General features: G+C 41.4%; 2 protein-coding genes across 6 annotated transcripts in view; one reads left to right on the top strand and one right to left on the bottom strand.

The window, feature by feature from the left end:
- Nucleotides 1–19,497, bottom strand: part of NCOA2 (nuclear receptor coactivator 2) — a 186,996-nt gene extending 167,499 nt beyond the window's left edge. The window contains exons 1-2 of one of the 5 annotated variants that reach the window (XM_056483702.1): nt 19,427–19,497; nt 9,298–9,377 (exon numbers count right to left, since the gene is read on the bottom strand). The gene's annotated coding sequence lies outside the window, so the exon portion shown is untranslated. Of the gene's footprint in view, nt 1–9,297; nt 9,378–9,995; nt 10,106–18,893; nt 19,062–19,426 lie in introns of those variants that run through there. The other 4 variants (XM_056483699.1, XM_056483700.1, XM_056483704.1 and 1 more) reach the window with 4 other exon arrangements.
- Nucleotides 1,566–18,952, top strand: LOC130248767 (basic proline-rich protein-like). Its single transcript, XM_056482775.1, has 4 exons — nt 1,566–1,743; nt 15,409–15,479; nt 17,440–17,778; nt 17,873–18,952. The coding sequence occupies exons 1-4, from the start codon at nt 1,566–1,568 to the stop codon at nt 18,950–18,952; spliced, it is 1,668 nt and encodes a 555-aa protein (XP_056338750.1).
- Nucleotides 19,498–21,618: the final 2,121 nt, after the last annotated feature.

The following is a 21,618-nucleotide window of genomic DNA, read 5'->3' as shown; positions in this document are numbered from 1 at the left end:
TTACAACAAAGAAAAAACCATACATGAAAGCACCACACATATTTAATTATTAAAATATGCAATAAAAATTCTCATGTTGTTGCAGATATGCACGCTCAGAGAAAGCCAAGTTACATTAATTTATTCTCCTCCTCAAGATGTAAGTCTGTGTAAGAAAATACCAGTTCCCTTTTACTGACTTCCTTCCCTGCCAGTGGTAAGCAAAATCAGTTAAAGACCAATAATACACAATGTTGTTTTTACATTCAGCTAATGCAAGTGAAATATTAGAAGAAGCAGGTTTGACCCAATATTGGAGTTTACGTTTTCATTTTTCCTGTACTGCCAGTTAGCTCAAACTTTCTGCAAGAAATCTTATTTCCCTTCTCAGAATCTTGTCTCTTAAAAAAAGTCCCTACTCCCCCGAGGAAATTCTAAGGGCAGGTTCACTGTCGTCCTTTCTCAGCTTCCGCAACAACTTGAGTAAAAATTATTTACACAAGTGTAACAGAACTGAGTACAGCTCATTTATGAAGAAGTTACCACTGTGCTTATACAGCAATATTTCTACAAAATCAGAACAGTAAGAACAGTCTCCAAATCATGTCAACAGCAAGAAAAGTTACAGATTATGACCCATCCCACCATAACACAAAGTACTCCCTTAGAGGGTTTAAATTTTTAAGAGTTCAATTCTACCATTGCCAGACACTTTATATATAGTTCCCATTTTTACTTCTCAATTGGTCTGAGATACCTAAATAGGTCTCATTTTGATCTTTTCGGGTTTTCAAAAATTCACCAGTTTTACAGGAGAAAATACCTCACATTGACCTTAGCAACAGATTTGGAAAGAAAAGATGGCACATGCAGTGGCAACCACGTGAAAGTTTAATTATATTACATCTTTGTAGTCAAATGCATCCATTTAATTATGGACAATGATACATCTGATACAAGGAACAGAGCTGTGCCTAGAATTAATTTTTTATTTCAGCCACTGAACAGGAAAAACACATATTTTAAAACTATTACAAGTTGTGCAATAGTCAATTCACCAGGAAAAATGCCCTTGTTTCAGATAGTTTCTTCATGTTGAAGTAGGGTAAGCTATTCAAAGCACTAAGAACATCCACAAGGGGATGTGATTGCTAAATATATCTGTGAATGTATACCTTAGCTTCCTTTGCAGTACCTTGTCTGAGAAGAAAACCTTATGGGTAGCAGATAAATAAATTACATCTATAAAAGTAGGCAAGAGAAGAAACTACTGTCCTTTACTGTAGGACACACGAAACAGATAGGATGTTCCCTTCCAATGTAGGAAAATCAGTTCTCTGACGAAGTATTTACACACCAATAAAAAAGCAGAGCTATTCCAGCGGCAGCAGAGCTCTGCTCAGAAACACTGAGCAGCCCAGAGGCAGCAGCCATCTCCTAAGAGGCAGGAGACCCAAAAGCAAGCCTCTGCCCTGCATCAGGAGCAGTGTGATGCCCTCCTCCATCTTGCAGTGCACCCATATCCCAGCGTTCAGAAGGCAGTCATGCTGCTATCCACCCTCCAGCCTCTCCCTGCTTCAGCAAAGATGGGTGTATCCCCCAAGTCCAGCCCTGCCGGTGCGTTTGCACGCACAGCTCCTGCCGTCATGCCAGGTGACACTGGTGACACTCGGCCACAGCTGCAAAACACTGGCAACCTGCCTGTCCCCAGCCTGGCACAATGGGGAGAGGCAGGGCCACCCTGGGCCCAGGAGCAGCCAGGGAGTGAGACCAGAGGCCAGGAAGCAGGGAGCCATCTGACCATCAGCTGTCCCTCTGCCCAGGACACAGGCTGTGTCACTGAATGGTGGCCCTGCACCCTGCAGCAGCCCCCGCTCAGAGCTGTACCTACAGCCACACAGGTGGCTTCCCTGTGGCTTCCTGACTGTCAAGTCTTGCTGTGACTCTAGCCCTGAAATCCAAAACTTTGCATTTCAGAATTTCCTAAGTGAGCCATTATAGCATTTCTGATTAGCAGGGACTTTTCACCCCTTCCTCAATGAAGCTGCTTATGAAATTCCAGCCAACTCATTAACAGCTTTAAGCTACCCAAAAATAAATTTTCAGTAAGCAATTCCCCCTCAAAATACACATACACACACACAAGTAAGTCTAACTCTCTAGAAAGAGTCTCACAACCATGGATCAAGTTGTCCTGACACAAAACATGGGACTATCCCAAAGCGTTATGAGATTGTATCAGAAGACCACAAAACAATTTTCCTGGAAGCTGGGGGCGGAAGGAAATAGCTCAGAAACTGAATGATGAAGCAAATAAGAGGACGAGTAAGTGAGAGGCAACTTTGATAAGTACTGTTACTGGAATCAAGTTCAGCAGCAGCAGGCTGTTAGGGTTTTTTTCTTTAAGTGCCCACAGTATCTAAAACAGGACCAGAGCACCATATGCATGGTTCCATGCCTGTATTCAAAAATAAATACATACTATCGTGAAACATATGTACTATATGCAAAGCATATTTGGCACTAATCAACTAAGGTTGAGAATTAATAGAACAAATCTATTTAACCATTGTGGCACATAGCCTGTGATCTATAGCAGTGGTGGTATATGGTTGGGGTGTGACAGTGGTGGAATAACAGGTGATATCTCATATAAGATGGCCTGGTTTGAGGTAGTTTTGAGTTTGGGAGAAGGATAAAGAAAAGTAAAATAAAACCTTAGAAACACCTTCCCCTCACCCCTTCTTCCTTCCCAGCTCTACCTTCTTCCCCATCAGTGCAGGAAGAGAGGAAATGGGGATTATGCTCAGGTCATCACCCATTGTGATGCAATCTGAGTCCATCCCATGGGCAACAGTCGTCCCCAAACCGCTGCAGTGTGACTCTTCCATGGGGCACAGTCCTTCAAGGACAGGCTGTTCCCCTGTGGGTCCTCCACAGAGTCACAAGTCCTACCAAAATCCTGCTCTAGCACGGGCTCCTCTCTCCATAGATCTGCAGGTCCCTGCCAGGACCCTGCTCCAGCATGGGCCTCCCAGAGGGTCTCAGCCTCCTCTCAGGCATCCACCTGCTGCAGTGTGGGGTTCCTCCACAGGCTGCAGGCAGATCTCTGCATCCCCTGTGGATGCCCATGTGCTGCAGGGGCACAGCTGCTTCACCATGGCCATCACCACAGGCTGCAGAGCAATCCCAGCTCTGGTGCCTGGAGCACCTCCTGCCCCTCCTTCTGCACTGACCTTGGTGTCTGCACACTTGTTCCTCTCATATTCCCACCCTGCTCTTGCCTGCCTACAGCTACAACTGCACAAGGACTTTTTTTCCTTCTTCAGTGTTATCTCAGAGGCATTACCACCATTCCTAATTAGTCCAGCCTTGACCAGCAGCAGGTCCATCTTCAGCATTGCCAGGGACTGGCCCTGCTGGGCAAGGAGGAAGCTTCTGGCAGTTTCTCAAAGAATCTACCCGTTACCAAAGCTTGGCCATGCAAACCCAATACAGCTGATCAAGAGCCTAGAACATGGATATCAACAAAAGAGTAAGCTCATGAGGAACAAAAGACTAAAATCACAGTCAGGGACAAGGAATATTTTAAACATTAGTAGGCGTGCATCAAGCTCCATGTACCATCAGCTGCAGATAAACCCTATTCCACCACAGGATATATTCTGGAAATTACATACTGTAACTTGAGACAGAAAAAGTTTTACATGAGTCTGTTCAGCAGGACTATGCAATAAAAACACAGTTAACCAGGATCTGTGAAGAGAAGCCAAGCAAAAAACCACAACTGAAAACTGAAAGGCCATAAAAATTAACCCAAGTGAAATTTCATGTGCTGGCCACCTACTTTTAAAGAAATGTTGATGGTTTTATCCCATTTTAAAATACTATTAAACTGTGTCACCACACAGTAGTTTCAAGCTCACAATCTGAAGAAAGAAATATAGGGGATATCTCACTCTCTGAAAGCAGTAAAATAAGTACCTAGAGATTGAAGGACAAAGCAATTCAAGGTAAAAAGGGTTCTTCAATTCTATGTGTTACTCATAAGGATAATGTTTTAAAGTTTAAGTGAGAACATTCAAATATAAGCTAAGAAAAACATGCTGAAAAAAACGTGAAAAGAAACATTTTAATTCCTCCTGACACTACTATAGCTTCCCTCTAGGAAAAACGAAATTGCAATGCAGCTATAAAACTAATTCTTTTCTTAGTTCTAATTTTAAATATTCCTAGTTTGCCTATTGCTGTCATTTGAAAAATACAGAGTTTGGTGTATAGAGAATGCTGTAGTTTATTGATTTGGGAGTACTGAAGGAAGAAAAGTACTGATAATGAAAAAAAGGCAAGAATCTGGACCATAAAAACAGATGCTAGAATAGGAGATCAGAGTATATTCTTCATTTATCATGTCCACAGTTGCAAACAGAGTTTTAGCAACACATTTACACAGTGGAAAATATTGTGTACAGAAGAGGGTCAGCACACTTTTTTGGTTGTGGTGAGATGACTAGAGGAGGCTTCTGTAACATATTTGAATAGTTAGAGCTCTGCACCATGATACTGTAATACTCACCAATATTTCTAAATCATTTTCATAAAACTGAACTTCTGTGACTGATCTAGGACCTTTCATCTGAATTTTTCAACATCCAAAGTTTGTTTTAAAAAGAAAACCTGTAATTTCTTGCCAGTCCAGTTAATATAAAAGCAAATTAATCACAGAAAAGCACATTGCACAACACTTTTTATTATAATCATCTACAAAATTCCTTACCATTACAGGAGATAAGTCTTCTGAGTCTAACATCCCCACACTGTGGTATTAAAAAAATTCACCCACTTTAATGTACACAAATATCCATGAACCTCAAAGTATTGTACTATAATGCTGTCAAATAAACAGACTACTGGAATTCAATTTCCAGAAAGCCAAGGCAAAATCTACTGGCCTTCATCTGAAATACCAGTGTCATTTTCAAGCCCTGTATTTAATTAATACTATTTACTGTCAAGAGCCAGGCTGTGTAAATATTTCACTCTTCCCAATTCAGGGACTAAAGGCAGGCCCAGAGGAAAATCTGCCCAAGTAAATGCATCTCATCTTCTTTGATGATGCAAGTGCTCAGTTGTCCTGTTCTTGACCCCTCTAGAATTCCTAGGCTCCAATACTGGTGATACAATGTCATCAATCTATATAAAAAATATACATTGATTTTCCACAGTGATAATGACAGCTATTTCTTCTGCTAATGCTAATACAGTATAACTTTGTCCATATAAAAAGGTTCCTATCAAGGTAAGAAATGAAAAATCTTAGCAAAGTCCATTACAAAGTCAAAACCAATATTTAAGAAGTGAATAAAATCAAGTTAGCAATCCCATTTCCTAAGTATTTTTTATTTATCTCACTGAAACTGCAATGTTCAAAATAATCTTCCAGGATATAACTACATACAAAAGGCAAGCTTCAATCAATTGAATGAGCATTTTCAACAGTCCTGGATATATATTAAGTTTGGTTCCATCAATGCAGCAAAAAGTTCACTGACAGAGCACTCCATTTAAATCCATTTACAGTAGTTAATGAGTTTTACATATATAAGAATAGTTTAATTCAGCTTTACAATTAATTTGAACATTGTGGCCTCAAAACTACAAAAATACTTTAAAAGTACTTCCACTACTAACAAATCTAGTTCTGCTAGTTGCAAGAGTAAGATTTCTCTCTGCAGTGCTCTAGATTTTCATAAAAATTAAAGGAAAGAAATGCAATATACTGCATTTGTGTAAATTTCAACTTTTCCACAAACTAATGTTTTTCATAAACTCCCAGCTCCAATTTTAGGAGAAAAAAGCTTTTAGGGTGCAATTGTATAAATCTCAATAGATGCTCATTTCCTAATACTTCAGTTCTCATTGTACCACCCACACAGAACTTCACTCTCAGATTAGGAGTATCATTTTAATGCTGATTACATTAAATTCACCATAATCAAGCATCCACTTTTACAAGCATCTTCATAAGCAATTCATGTTAACTAATGTCACTACTGTGACTGAACACAGAATAATCTTACCACATTTCATGCAAAACACAACTCCATGGTTTTGAGGTCTAGCAATGAAAACACTCCCTTTATTTATCACAAACCAATTCAATGTAGATTAAGTATCACTGAGAAGACCAGATTCATTAAAGATTACATACACATACCTGTATTTTATTTCAGCTATTTCAGAAACACAGCTTCTGTGGGAATTAGGGTGCTCTGAACTGACTCCAGAGTTCTAGGTAAGCATCATTGCAGCCCTGCTCTGCAAGCTCACAGAAGTGAACTCTGCCCTATTCAGATTTGGTACTTGGAATCTACGGTAAGTTCCTCATTTGCATCCTTAAATTAATACCCAAGGCTCTTAAAACTTGTTTCGATATAAAGCAGTTTTATTTTCAGCACTGCACTTTCTTTTCTGACAGCATTCCCTTTCCACAAACATGTATTAGGAGAACACAGTCAAAAATGAGACATTTGTCAGAATTTTCTGTATCTACTACAGCTGTAAACAACGAGCACTATAACTCAGAATAAATACACACACAAATATTTTCTATCACACTTGACACTAACTACAACACAAACGACCATGAAATCACTACAAAGTTAGATGGAAACAGACTCTTCAGATCAAGAGTGACAGAAAACTGAGATTTCTCTAATCTATGTTCTTTTTGCTGAGAAATGTTCCTTACAAAGCATACCACTTCACAATAAAAAGAGAAACAGATTTAAAAAAATGTTTTCTGACTGGTAACTTTTAGACTGGAAATTAAAACAGATTTATTATCTGTTTGGGTTTTTTTGCAAGTCTAAACTTATCATCATTCTAATTGCAACTCCTTTTTTATTAGCACACAGCAGCTTGCTTTCTACTACCTCAACTAACATGAAAAATAGGCCAAATAAGCTTTAACTAGTACCTTCATTTTCCAAAAAACTTGATACAGTGGTAGACAAGCTGAATGTGCACAATTTCAGTCAGAGTCGTGGTAGTCTCACAGCATAGTCAAAACCAACATCTATAATTCCACAAACAACACTAGTCAAAAGCCAAGGTCAGGATTTCTTAAATGACACTCCAACTGATGTATAAAATGACATTTCAACATTAGTATAATTTCAGATGGGTATACTGGTTAAAATAAACAGCTACAGCTCTTTATCTTGCAACAGAGAAGTTGAACATGCAAGTATGTCAAATAAAATGACTGCAGCCCTGGACACTCAGAAATCAATAGAAAAATTTCCAAGGATTCAATGGAACCAAAATTTTAAACTATTCCTTAGCTTATGGAGCCTACTTTTGCTGAACTGTCTATAATAGGAACACAGAGATAACAACACACTTTAAAGCAAAAGGATATTTTGAGTGAAAACTACCTCTGCTTCATCTTTGCCCTGTAAATCCTTTCATGACAGCCATTTTTACTGGTGGTGGTTTATTCCTCAATGTCATTACCATAGACTTCATATACAAATATTCATGTCATATTTGCTCTTATTAAAGGTCTTGAACTTCCTAAACACAGCAACTGTGTTTTGGTCAGCATCTGTAAAGTTACCAGATTATTTTCTATCACTGTATCAGACAAATCTATATTTTTGGTGCAGAATGCAGCAACACTAAGAAAATACAGGGTTTTTTTTCTCTCCACATAAATTAATTAGGAAAAAAACCCAAGCAATTATATGGAAATTGCTTTTTATTTTAATATTTCCTTAATGCATTTAGATTTCAGTCAAAAATTAAAACTGAGACAACTGAAAACAAACATACTATCAACTTGACAACAAAATTTCATGTTCTCTATAGAGAATCCTGTCAGTGACATTTTTCTCTTTATTACATATACCTAACTCATTCTGAGTGTTATTCACAAGGAAAACAATATTTTAGAGTCTTTGCATTTTTTTCACTTGCTTAAATGACTACAAAAGCAGATTATTATTGAGAAAACCTGCACAAGCATATTATGATTATGCAGTCCAGATAAGTAGTGTAAATAAATAACAATTAATATGGTGTAAGTAATAAGTGTAAATAAGTAATAACATCTCTGTGGCTAAGCATTTTCAAGTTAATATAGAACAAAAACAAATTATTAACCAGAATTATAAACTTCATTGAACAGAATGAACTCCAGAGTGTTTTATCTGGACTGAAAAGGGAAAAGACAGAAAAAAAGCACTGGAAAACTGCTTAACCTGTTTCCTCATTCACTGATGCTAGAAAATTAGGAAAGTTAAAACAAAAGCATTGTTAGTTTGCAAAAACTGCTGAACATAATAAACAAAAGAGGAAATGATACTTTATGTGGGCATACATAATTTTACCCATATTTGGTTGGCATTTTATAAACAGTCATCCCCCAAACAACTAAAAACTCTTTCAGCAGGCTCATTTCCCACCTCTATATTTAGTGTACAAGCCTCAAAAATACATATTTCTGACCTTAATAAGTCACTCTACGTGTTAAAAGACAACATTTATTCATGAGTACACTGAAAAGGTTCTCACATAAAATCTCAAATGCATATTTGTTGTAAAAGATTTATACTGAGTGAATATAGCGATATATCAAACATACCAAAAATAAAACCACAGCATTTATATTCTACTTACTTTCACTGCACTACCAAACTATTATTAGTCTGCATTTAAACAATCCGCAGGGGTCTCTTTTTCTAATTCTCAGTGGTATTATCCCTTCTTGAGAGCAGAGCTAAACAGGCACAGCACTGCCTGATGGAGTCATCAGACAGTAATTCTTGAGCAACAAGCAGTTTAAGTCATCAGTGTCATTATACCAATTTCAACCCTCAATTTAAGTAATTTCTTAGTGCACAGAGTTGGATGGAAAAGCTTGTATTATTTCATATTCAACCTTTGCCATAAGAGAGACCATAATCAGCACATCTGAAAAATGTCAATTCCTTAGTTACAGTATAAAATACCAAACCTAATGAGAAAGGCTGAAGGGATCAACAGGTGATATTCTTTCTCAGCAGAAAGTTCCATTCCTGGTCCTGGCACCAAAGCAAGGACCCTCTGCTCCCATAACCAGTCTCACCACTATTTTCAAAGTTCCTAAAATGTTAGTATTTCCACTCAGGGTACAGTATCCCATGTTACTTAAAACCAAGGTTTCTTCTGCTGTTTCCCACAATCAATTTAAGACATCTGGAATCAAACTCCCCAGTGAAGAAGATAAAAGTGCAACACAATCCAATTAAATGCAATAGGATATAGACAACTCACCAAGACTCAGCGATGCAGACAATGATTTCTAGGAGCTGTGTATGCAGGGGGCCTCACTACTCAGATACATCTCAAGCACGCTAGGAACAAATTTGAGAAAAAATTATTAGTAAGGGTTTGGTTTTTTTTTTGAGATGGGCATAGAAAAACAAAAAATTTATGTTTAGCCCATTGCTGTTTTAAGCATAACACAGTGAGGGAAACACAAACTTTGCAGAGCATTATCTGCTTTTCCAGACATAACTACAATCCCCTTCCAGTTGCACAATCACTCCAGTCACACAACTTCCTTTCTACCTGCTGCCTACTGCAAATTCTCTGTGATAGCAGCTGAAATGTTTACATTAACTTACACAGTACGCAGCCTCTATTTCCACTAAAGAATCTGTGAGAACTCTGAAAGTGCTTGGTTCCTTTTTTGGTTGACTGCTTGATTTGATAGCACTTTAGTTTCAAATCTCTAAAAAGGAGAAACTAGTGTAATTTCAACCATTATTATAAGTTGCATGTACAGAAGCATGTTTCTTGTCTCAGCCTCCACTTAAAATACTCCTGACCCAAGTGACAAGCATCAGTGAACAGAGAGCCCTTCACTCGTATGGAGCCCCATAAAGCAGTAAAAAGTCCCACAGAACAGAGGCACAGCAAAATAATTTCTTCAAAGGAGAAGTGTGCCACTGCCCACACAAATATTATACCTGATTTTCTGTTTGCAGGTCAAACTGTACTTTATGTCAAATGTATCCAAGCAAACTACCAAAGAAGAGTTTTCTACTTTCCTATTCTGACAAAGAAAAAGGCAGAACATAAAGCAAATGAGAACACAAATAAAATGAAAGATGCACGACAAGAGTCATCAGCAAAAAATTCCAACACACAACACAGAGTAAGAGAATTCAGAATCAACATCTTTCTTTGTCATTTCTGCCATCTTACAGAAACCTTCTCTAAACAAACTCTGCATAAGTTCCTTCAGTCACAGACAGGATACCACAACAGTAACAGACTATTTAGGGGCACCACTAACAAAGAAGTATTCTTATATAAAATATACACACAGAAGATAAGACTACATTATTTCCTTGGGAATGTCCAAAAAGCACACAAGCTCTGTGGATCACAAACTCAGGGCTTTGAGTAGGTCCTTGTTGACAGAAAAGAACATCTTATCTTGAAATAAAATTTTAAGTAAACTACTAGCTTTTTTGGCAGTTCAGAGAGACACCACAGAGAAGTCACAGTCTCAGCAGCAGATGGGGGCTGCAGCCCCAGCCTACGGTGGGGAGACCTCTTCCCCCAGGGAGCAGTAAACAGGAAACTGCCTGTGCACACAGGAGCATTTCCCACTCAGCTCCTGCCTTTCACCTGAATGAGTACTCTACTACCATTTTACTTCTTGACAACTGATGTGGCTGCTCACTTTTATTTTCCTGCTTTTTTCCCATTATTTTTGCATCGCGCCTCTGGTCTCTGTGGACTCCAATACAGCTGCTCAAGGAGTCAGTACACAAGCCATGTGGCTCCTGACCATTACAGTAGTGTCCACAAGGCCACACTGGAAAGGACAAGTTTTGCTGATTTTCATATGTTCCATTCATAAAATGTTTAACAATAATATTGTTTGAAAACAAAGACAATGCATTACAGCTGCACAGTAGAAGCACTACTTTTGAAACAGAAAAACATGACTAACAAGCTCTCTCTTCCCAAAAAAAACTCTTGAATTATAAAGCAACCAGCAACAGGCTCATGTACCTGAATAGATCTATTATCTAGTACATTTCTGATACGTTTCTCTAACTAAACTAGACTGTCAGTGAAGAAGTGATGAACACGAAGTTATGGACAATCAAATTATCTGTCAGTCCTTTGTCTTCCCTTCTCAACCCCATTCTGGAGGCTGAAGAAAAGCAAGCCAACTACCACCTATGCCTATGCAAATTTGCACCCAATCCCACAGGAATCAGAAGCTTCTAGGGATGACCCCCAGAACTCAAGGGAACTACTCCTGCATGAAGCTGAGTCTCACAGTGGCATAACTCTTAACAGTGGTGCACAAAGGTCCACATGAAGAGCAGGTCACTGCCTCAAACAACACACAAATTATCAACATCACTTACAATATAAAAATGGAATACACCACAGCCACACCTGCCATTTTCCACCACCATCCAATTCTCCATTCCACAAAGAGTAAAAGAAAACTGTTTTAAAGGTCAAAAAACCTCAACTAAAAACAACTGATATGGAACAGAATACCACACTGTCTTCTGACTTCAGAACACCTAACATCTTTATTTTCATCTGTGCAGTCACTTAATTCCTTTCTGGTCTCTATTCCAGGTACCTGAGATGTGTTTCCCTCCTTGGCCCATAAAAACTTCCTTGTGAACAAAACAAACATCAATGCTCCAAACTATAGTTAAGGTGAAAGGGAGTGAGAACTGCCACTTTCAGTCATACTTGGAAGAGATCATCCACAGCATGCAAGCTCAGTGAGCATGAACTTGGTGAGCTCAGCGAGGCTTTTCTCATCTACATCCAGTCTTCAGGTTCCATCATTCCTAAACTAGGATGAAAATGAGCCACAAATGATCTCACCATCATGCAGTTATCACTAGCTTCACACAGAACTGTGGCAAGAAAATATTTTGAGGCCTCATGAAAAATTCAGTATCTTTGTTTCAAAGTAACACTTAAAAAAATCCAGCAAAACAAGCAAAAGTATGTTTGCACTGCAAATGCCAACAAAAATTGGCAAGCAATTAAAATAAAAACCTTTAAACTATGCTATTAGAGTTACATTTTATAGCCTGTAAAGTATCAACAAGTTTTTTTTTTTTTTTTTTTTGCACCCAAGATAATGACAATTCTTCTGGACTCATTTAAAGAAAATAGTACACTTCTAGCTGTAAATTTTAATTTTGGAAAAAATACAAAGATTTAGACTGGAAGAAGAGCATTTCTCCTTGAGAATGTAATTGAAAACGGGAATTTATTTATTTATTTCTATACATTCAATATTCCTTCACAAAGAATCTATTTCAGAAAATGGATAGAACAGGACAAAGACATTGTTCGTGTATCTGGGGACCAAGATATATATCTGAGTGAGAATAGCAAGTGAAATTAGTTACCAATAATCACATGTACTCAGAATATGTAAGTAATTGGTCAGCAAGTCCTGACAGTAATTTTGAAAGAGTAAAGAGAAAGGTTGAAGAGCTACTTTGTGAACTCAAAGCAGTGTAAGCAGAATGAAGAAAAATAATCTCCACTGTAGCCCCGATGATACTTGGAACTCTCAGATCATAAGTCTTAAAACTTACGCCCTTGGGTTTTCTTAGTGTTTGGCTTCCTTTGGTTATTTAGATTTTTTAATTAATTTCTAGTTCCATCACACAGGCATATGATGAATTTGTAAGTTCATAAAAATATGTGTAATAAAAGTGTCAGTACATACTCTCAAATTTATTCACAGGCAGACTTTCCTCTATTCTCAAGAAGTTTTCTTTTTAAACGCAGTTTAGTATCTCCTATATAATCCATGAGGTACAAATAGGTGACAAACTGCATTGTTTTTAATTGGAGTGATTTTCTTCAAAATCCATGGGCCAGGCTCATTAGAGATCAATACTGACAGCAATGAAAAACTAAAGCTGTTCACACACAGATGAATTACAGCATAGGCAGAGTAAGAGTAAAATTCCATAATAATTCTGACTTAACAAGCAAAATGTTCTTTCACTTTCCATGCCCATTCTTCAATCCCAGGCTTCTCCACTGAGGCAGCCAATAAAGCAGCCAATTGTGATATGCCCACTATAAATCCTACCCAAGAGCAACAATATGTCTTACATAGCTCACTAAAAAAGCATCAAAATAGCAACTCTCAGTCAACACTACAGCAGATATATATTCTCACTATGTCCCCTCATAGAAGCTCATGTGATCCATACTACCTAAGATTTATGGATAAATCAACACATCCGGTAGATATTTTAATTAATTTCTCGTCTATACTCTCTGCCCATTCATTAATCCAATAAAGGTGTCCATGTAATGGGGACCATTCTAGCAAAATACAAGTTCTCCTTTCCAAACAGAAAATAACTTCTTGCAGTCTAAAAACAAAGAGAAAAATGCAAATAGGATTTACTGAGGACACTGCATCTTAGCTGCAAAAAGCAAATGCACATTCCAAAGAAGGTTCTGAAGCTAACTAAGTAATGGGAGCACACTCGCAGAAAGAGTGAGAATTACTATCAGTTGTAACTGCTAAAATGAGACCAAAGGAAAAATAATATCTGTCAGTAACTGTATTAATGGGAGATTGTTATGGAAGCCATTTAAGGAAATGCAAGACTTGGAGGAGCATAATGACGAAGCTGCAGAAGAAAAAAAATGTGCATATTGTTAATATGTTGTGGTATAGCTTCAGACATTTAAATTAATGAGCCAATTTCAAACTTCAAGATGTCAAGCACCCAATGACGATACATTTTCCATAGGAATTGTTTCCATTATATATCCATAAAACTCTTAAATAAAATTTCCATTAGTCTTTAATTTGAATAACGTGCAATTTCCACAGAAAAAATTGAAAAATCATAAACAGTTACAAAACGCAGTGCAGCAAATCTACCACATTCAACATCTATTTTTCAAACTACTCATCAACTCAAAATAATTGTATAAAATCAGCAAAAGTATTCCAGATGCTCAGGAAAGGCTGCTCTAGGTAATAGGTAAATGCAGGACTGAATGAAAGAAAATTAATTTCTTCCACTCATTTTTCCATCATATAAATGCTATCTCTAAATACTCACAACACTGACAAAATTGCTTTGTCTTGAAACTGTCTAAAAAATTCCCTGGGTTTTTGGTCTTCTTTTTTTTTTTCCTCCTAATTCTGTATCCTAAATTGATTAAACTATACAACCTGTCATTTCTCATGTCAGATTTCTACTTGGTATGTTTTGAAAAGGCTACACTACTGAATCATTAAAATAGGGAGTGTTTGCATAATGTAAATACTGCTGACAAACTACTAACTGTAGAACTGGTAAGATGCCTTCGTATGTAACCACTGATGCAATATTAGAAATTATTCTTACTACTCAAAGTTACCATTTCAGCAATACATATGGCTGTTTAAAATGCTATTCCAACACAGAGCAGGAATCCTGGCAACTGTATTTTATTCCCTGAAATCATAAAATATTATCAAAATATTATCTATAATAAATACATGAAATATATGTTATCTCAGCTCCATTATCCTGACGGGTAAAAGCCAAAGAATACTTCTGTAAGGTTTAAATTCCCAAGAGAAGAAGAGCTCAGATCCTGTCTGCAAGCACACAATGGAATCACAGCTGACGATGCACATCTTTTTCTGGATGTCTCCATATGCTCAGAAGGGTTTTTTCCCCTCCTCTCCCTCCCTGTTTCTCCCTCTCCGCCTCCCTTGCTCCCAACATTACATCGAAGAATTTGTCATTATCTGCTGCCAGAAGTATAAGAATGTTTTAACAACTAACCAAAATAAAGTAGTGCAGTGAACTTCACCTCATTTAAAAATAAAAATAGGGGATCCTGCCAGAGAAGCTGTCTGTAACTAAGTTAACTAACAGCAGAAAATGGGTGGATGAATGGATGCTGTTATATGCCTTCTATAAAGTAATTATCTATGTTACTCTGTTCTTAGTTTAAAATGCTGTGTCACACAGCAGAGTATATACAGTAACAACACATTTAACCTCTGACCTCTAAAGCCAAACATGGAAATAAATGAATATTGAGCATTTTAATGCCTATCAGACTACTGAAGAAATGTGTGGAATTTGTTAAATATACCTACTTGCATGCAAACTGCATTGTTTAGAGAGGCCAGCCACAGCAAATATGTACAAAGAACAGAACATGGTAAGAACAGTTGTAGTTCAGTGTTCCCTTTCTCCAATGCAAATCTATCAGTGCTCGGCAGACAAAGAGAGTTACGTTTATATTTAAATTTGGTAGCAGTCTTTGGTTCGTCTTTTTCTTTCAAATGAACTGACAGCATCCTCAAGGCTTAGACCTCTTAAGCCTCTGCAATTCTGGTGTCAGGTGCTAGAGAAACTCCAGCTGAGCGCAGAAGCCCAGATTTTGCCAATGAGACGGTGACATCAGCAACAAAGGCAAGGAGCAGAAGACAGTGGGCATTGTAGAAGCAGCTGGCTCGCTCACTGACTTTGTTCTTCCTGCTGCAAAATCTGGGCTCCCTGCAGATGGGCTAGCTCTTACTGGTTTTTTGGAGGACAGAGGGAAAAGTTGGGAATGCCAACACTACAGACGGTTTACATGCCTCTTTCAACAGAGCCCTTCAGCCTTCTAATGAGCAAGCTACACCCTAGATGATTATAAAAACATGAACATTATTCTTAAGTAATTTATTTTGACTTCAGTCTCAGTTTAATGCAATACACTACAGTATATGTGAATAAATCCCTTATATTTTCTAGTGTTTCCACCAGAAATAACCTCTATTTTCTCTCTCAAATAAGACAAATCCAGTTAAAAAACTTAAACTGATTCCAAAAGTACCATTCTTGATGGGAATAAAGTATTCCTTCCTCAAATATCTTGAGTCTCAAATTTAGCACTGACACCACCAGGACACACAACGAGGAATTTACACACTTAGTAAAGAAGTGCCTTCAGACATTGCAGAGATACTGAAGAACCACATCACACATGGATTCTCTCCCTAGTGAAGACCACAAGCCTGAGAAAATAAAAAATTGAGACATCTGCAGGTTTTATGTGAAATAAAAAGAGTACTGTGACTAAAAAGATGAGGCGATTGCAGCACGTTTGACATGCATTTATTGCATAATGCCCATCGAGATAAAAACATACTAAAAATAACGTGATTCTTCAAAACATTGTGTGATGTTAAAAAAGATGAACCCTCCTTCTTAAAGTTGTACTCAATGTTTTTGAGGGTTGAGTCCATGGCAAAGTATTTTCTTCAGGACTGCAGATAATCAAGATTTCCTATGAACATTAAGCTTCTCACACTTATGGATTAACCATTTGGGGGCAGTTGACAACTTTCCTTATCTCATATGACACAACAGAGCCAACTTCTATGTCCAGTCCCCAAAGAGCCTTTACCACAAAGGCAAAAGTAAGGGATACAAATGCATGAGTGTCCACACACACCTGCACACATGCCTGTAAGTGGAAATACGTGCAAACCTGGTATATCCTATTTGTCACACCACTGCTGACATAAGTGTTCTGGAAAAAAGAAGGAGGCACCAAGTGTGATAAAACAACCAGTTTCCTTCCACACTAAGCTGTGTTTAAATAAACAAGATCTCTGCTTTGGGGCATAATAGTTTCAGTATGGCATTAAAAATTACACACAACATGGTCACTTCTCAGAGAGCATCCAACACAGTGGACCAGCAGCTCCCTTCCCTTGGGCAGGGACAGAGGATTACCCCATGAGAGGAGCCCACCAGGTGGCCCAACACTGCCACTGGGTTATAAGCAGCCAGGAAATTAACTGACTACAGTTGTTTTCATAGTTCAGTACATAAAAAAAACCCAAAGGGATAAAATCCAAATGACTGCCTTCAGCCACAATGGCAGAACAACAACGAAAAAAATGCTTTAAGTACAAAGACTGGCAGTCTTAAATGCTTACTTATTTACAGTGGCAATAGAGCTCTGCTCTTACTGCCATATCCAGGCACTATATGCTTAGCTCAAATTATACTTAAACATTATGGGGTTGAGTTCTAAAGCCTATTCACCTGCTTCTTACTACTCTAAGAAAAAAAAAAAAAAAAAGAAAAAAAGAAAAAAAAAGGAAAAAAGAAAAAAAGAAAGAAAGAAAGAAATATAAAAACAATTTATTATTATGGAACAAGCAAGCTGTTCTCCTTTCACAAGGAGACTCTCCCGGCTAAATTACCAGTATATTTATTTACACAGTGTCCCACATACACACAATTCAGACCGAAGTATACAGGCTAACTCAAACTAAGTACATATCAAGATATACAGATATCACGACTTCCCGGTGACTATCAGCAACCTCCTTGCCTTTATTTTTTTATTTCCCTCCCCTCCACCTTTTTCTGCCAGGCTCTCGGGCGGATCTCCCACCAACTACACGGCTCGAATGCCCCTCTCGGGCAGGAGCCGCGCGCGGTGCCCGAGCCGGGGGAACGCTCGGGCCCAAGCGGCGGCGAAGGAGCGAGGGAGGCGAGGACGCGGCTCCGGTTACGCCTCGCCCGCAGCCCGCGAGCCGCGCGGTGCCCGCGGCGGCGCACACACCGCCCCCCGCGGAGGCGGGAGGGGCCGCGCGCCGCCCTCCGCCCCCTCCCCCGCGCCGCACGCGTGGGGCTCCGCGGGCCGCGCAGCGCCCCGCCCGCAGCCGCCGCCCGCTGCGGGGATCGGGAGCGAGCGGAGCGCAGCGGAGCGGCAGCCGCCCAGGGACCCCGGCCCCGCGCCCGGCCGGCGGCTCTGCTCTCTCCCCTCCTCCTGCCGCCGCTCCCCGCCCCGCGCACACACGCAGACACACGGCACTGCGGCGGCCGGGCCCCCACCCCTCCCCTCCCCGGGCCGCGGGGAGGCGGCGGCCGGGCGCCCCGGGCTGCGCTCGCACGCAGCTGCGACGCCCCGCCGCCCGCCCCCGCGGCCCGGCCCGGCGCTGCGCGGCGCGCACGGGCAGGCTCAGCCCCCGCGCAGAAAGTTAGAGAAGTTGCCCGCCTCGCCCCCTCCTTCCCCTCGCGTCCCCTGGGAGCGCGGAGCGGCGGCGAGGCGCCCTGCGCAGGGGGAAGGGGAGAGGGCGCCGGGCGGCGCGGTCCCTGCCCGGCGCGGAAGGGGGGCGGCCGGAGCGCGGAGCGGCCCGCGCCGCTGCGCACCGAGTCCTTGTCAGCCGGGGAGGAGGAGGCGGCGTGCGCCGCTCTGCTCCCCAAATCACCCCTTTTGTCACCGGGGAGAGACCCTCCCTCAAGTTTCGCTATCGCTGCGTGCTGGGGGTGAGGGGGAACGTCCTGAACAGTCCCTTCAAAATCGCTCCCCGCTGCCCCATCCTCCCCCGGCCCGGCCACGGCAGGCGCTGACCCCCAGATCAGCCCCTCGCCTTCCCGGTTCCTCGCACTCTTCCCCCCCAGCCAGGGGCGCGGAGAGGCGGCACCCGACCTCCGCCTGGCCTGGGAGCAGGAAACCGGCCCCTCGGCCCGGCAGGGTGGGGTGCCGCGTCCCCCCCTCCTCCCTCGCCGAAACAGGGGGACGTCCCGGCGAAGTAACCCCGCGCGCCCACCCCCCACCGCCGGGCCGGGGGGTGCGAGCACGATGCCCCGGCAAGGGGCGGCCCCGCGGTCCCTCGGCTCCCCGCGGAGGGGCCGCAGCCCCCGCCCCGCTCCCCCCGCCGCCGGCGCGGGGGAAGCCGCCTCGCCGCGGCCGCGGTGCCGCCCGCCAACGCCGCCCCTCCGCGCACCGGCGCGGCCGCGGGCGTCCCCCCGGCGCTACGCGGGGCGGCCGGGCAGGCGCGGGGGGCCCGGGCACACCCCCCGCCGCGCCGGAGCCGTTACCGGGGTCAGTGCCGTCTCCCGCCGCTGCCGCCGGCGCTGACCTTCGCTTTGTAAGATGAAGCTGAAGCTGGGGCTGCGGCCGCCATGTTCCTTTTTAATAACTGCCTGCTTGTTTATTTCAATGGAGACCCTCCCACCGCTCGCCCTCCTCCTCCTCCTCCTCCTCCCCTTCTACCCAGAGGAGGGCTGGACGGGGAGGAGGCAGGGGGAGGCACAAGTCACTCCCCCCTGCCCCCGGGCACGGCGGCAGCGGCCGGGCCGCGGGCGGGGGGAGGCCGGGCCGGCGGCAGCGCGGCTCTGTCCGGGGCCGCCGCCGCCCCTCGGCGCTGCCGCCCCTCGGCGCTGCCGCTCGGCGGGCGCGGGGACAATGGCAGCCGCCCCGCTCGCAGCCTGCGCCGCCGAGAAAGGGGAAGCGAAAAACAAAGTCCTTCGCCCTCGCAGCCAGAGACTTTGGCTGTGGCCCTTCGCTGTCCGTCCTTGGAGGAACCCCGCTCCCAGGCGGGACCGGAGCAGTCAGCCCTCTTACGGCTTACCCATATTCACGAAAACGGGGAAGCGAGGCGGGGGCATACAGTCTTATTTCCTTTCTTTGCCTCCGGAAAAAAAAAAAAAAAAAAAAAAAAAAAAAAAAAAAAAAAAAAAAAAAAAAGACACACGCTATGAAAATCGTGTCAGCTGTATCTCACTCATGGGAGCAAGAGGATTGAGATGCAGGCTTTCCTTAGACTGGAGGAGCGAATACATGAGTTAAAATTTAAGGGCGGGAGGGCGAATGTTAGACATTGCCCTTTAGTTCAAGAAGCAATCCCTGATGCAGAAATCCTATCTTAAAAGAAAAGCTTTACGTTTTCACACAATGGCGAGTTGTACTTTACGTTGCAACTAGTCGTTATTTTTGACATTTTCTAGCCTGGATGTGCATCCCCAAGTTGTTCTGTAGCTATCTGCAGATTATGTATTGTTGCTGGTGGTATAGCTAACTCTGCTTGCAATTAGGCTCATCCAATATTTTTTTGATCATAATACTTGTTTTTCAGATTTTGCCCTACTGTGCTGCATACAATTTCCCATACTTGTCTGACTTCATTTTTTTAAAGCTGTTTTCTTGCATTGCACAAAAATAGTTCAATTGTTTCTCCAAACAAATTAAAGGAAAACTCTTTCCCACTCTTCTCCCTCATGTTAAAGAAAGAAGCTTTTGCAATCAACTAGCTGAAAACTTGCAATATTTTCTTCTGCTAGTGAGAGAACTCAGAAATGGGAGGGATGGCCATCAGAAATCTATTTGAATTTAGTCCCATTAGAGATGGGGATGGAGGGATTGTCTTTCTTATATGCTCAATTGGAGCTTTGATGTGATAGTAACCAAAGATCCAATCCACATTATTGCTGCTGATTTAGCTGGAGTACTTTTGACATCATCTTCAGAAGACAAGGCTCCAGCACTGGGCTACAGCAGCTAGAGGACAACCTTTCTGAATGTCCCCTCCCCAAGTATTTGGCAGAGAAATTACTTTGTCTTCAGGAAGCTCTTCCACCCTGCCCATACACAGGCAGGCAAAAAAGAGATTGAGGGTTAATTCTGTCTGTAGAACAGACAGAACATAATATTACCTTGAAATAACATAGCAAGTAAGAGTAGTAGCTTGCATTTGAGGGGTAAAAAAGTGGGGAAAAAACCCCAAAGCAAAAATCAAAAACAAACAAGAAACGAAAACCAAACAAACAAAAAAATAAATCACCCAGAAAAAAAAAAAAAAAAAAAAAAAAAAAGGGGCAAAGAGTCCTAGAGAGACAGAGCTGTTCCTCTGACCTCATTTGTCATATCTGTGCAAATCTCTGTAGCAAATAAGCTAACAGTTAGATAGGCAATAATCTCATTTACCTCACAGTTGTGATTCATTCTCCAATGCAAAGTGGAACAGTGGTTCACTGGAGGGAAAAAAGAAAAAGTATGTCTTTAATTCTGTGATCATAAAAAGACCAATTTAGAATTGCACAGATAATTTTAATTCCAGCATTTTTTTATTTAGAAAAGCTTGATTTTTTTTTTTTCCCTGATGTCTAACTTCCTTTAAAATAACCAAAAATTTATTTTAAACTAATACCTAAATCCACCAGGAAAAGCAAGGGAGATATTTAACTTCCTGTGGTAGAAGCATAAAAGACAGTTCATATAACATGAAGTTTATAGTTTCAATATTGACAAAAAGCCCTGGCTCCTATGTGGCTGAGTTTCCTAGTCAAACTGTGTGGGAGAGGATATTTAACTACACACATATGCTCAGATCCACTGAAATTTGTTACAAGCTTCTAACTCATAAGCAAATACATTTTGTCATCCAAGGCCGAAACCCAAAGCCCTGGTTACAAGTGTCATTGCATGCAAAGACCAGTAATTATGTTATTCCTAACTGCTATTCTTTAAAGGGAAGGGAGCATTTTCCAGATGGGAAATAGATTTGATTAAACACACTTCAGTGCAGATTTTATTCAGCATTACAACTCTTCTCTGAAACTTCTTCAGTGTCAACATTGCTGCTGCGCTGACTAGAGCTGGGCTTAGTTTTTCAGGAAAACCTTCATCCATTCTAAACAAGAGTAACACAAGCTTCCAGTCATCCTCTTGTATTCACTTTGCTCTTCTTCATTCTTCTGCTTGCTATTTTGTTCACAACATCACTTTATGCATTAATTTGATTATTCACTATGATTTGCAAACCTT

Source organism: Oenanthe melanoleuca, chromosome 2 (genome assembly GCF_029582105.1).
Source record: "Oenanthe melanoleuca isolate GR-GAL-2019-014 chromosome 2, OMel1.0, whole genome shotgun sequence".
Classification (NCBI taxonomy): domain Eukaryota; kingdom Metazoa; phylum Chordata; class Aves; order Passeriformes; family Muscicapidae; genus Oenanthe; species Oenanthe melanoleuca.
This window is presented reverse-complemented; position numbering and strand designations above follow the sequence as displayed.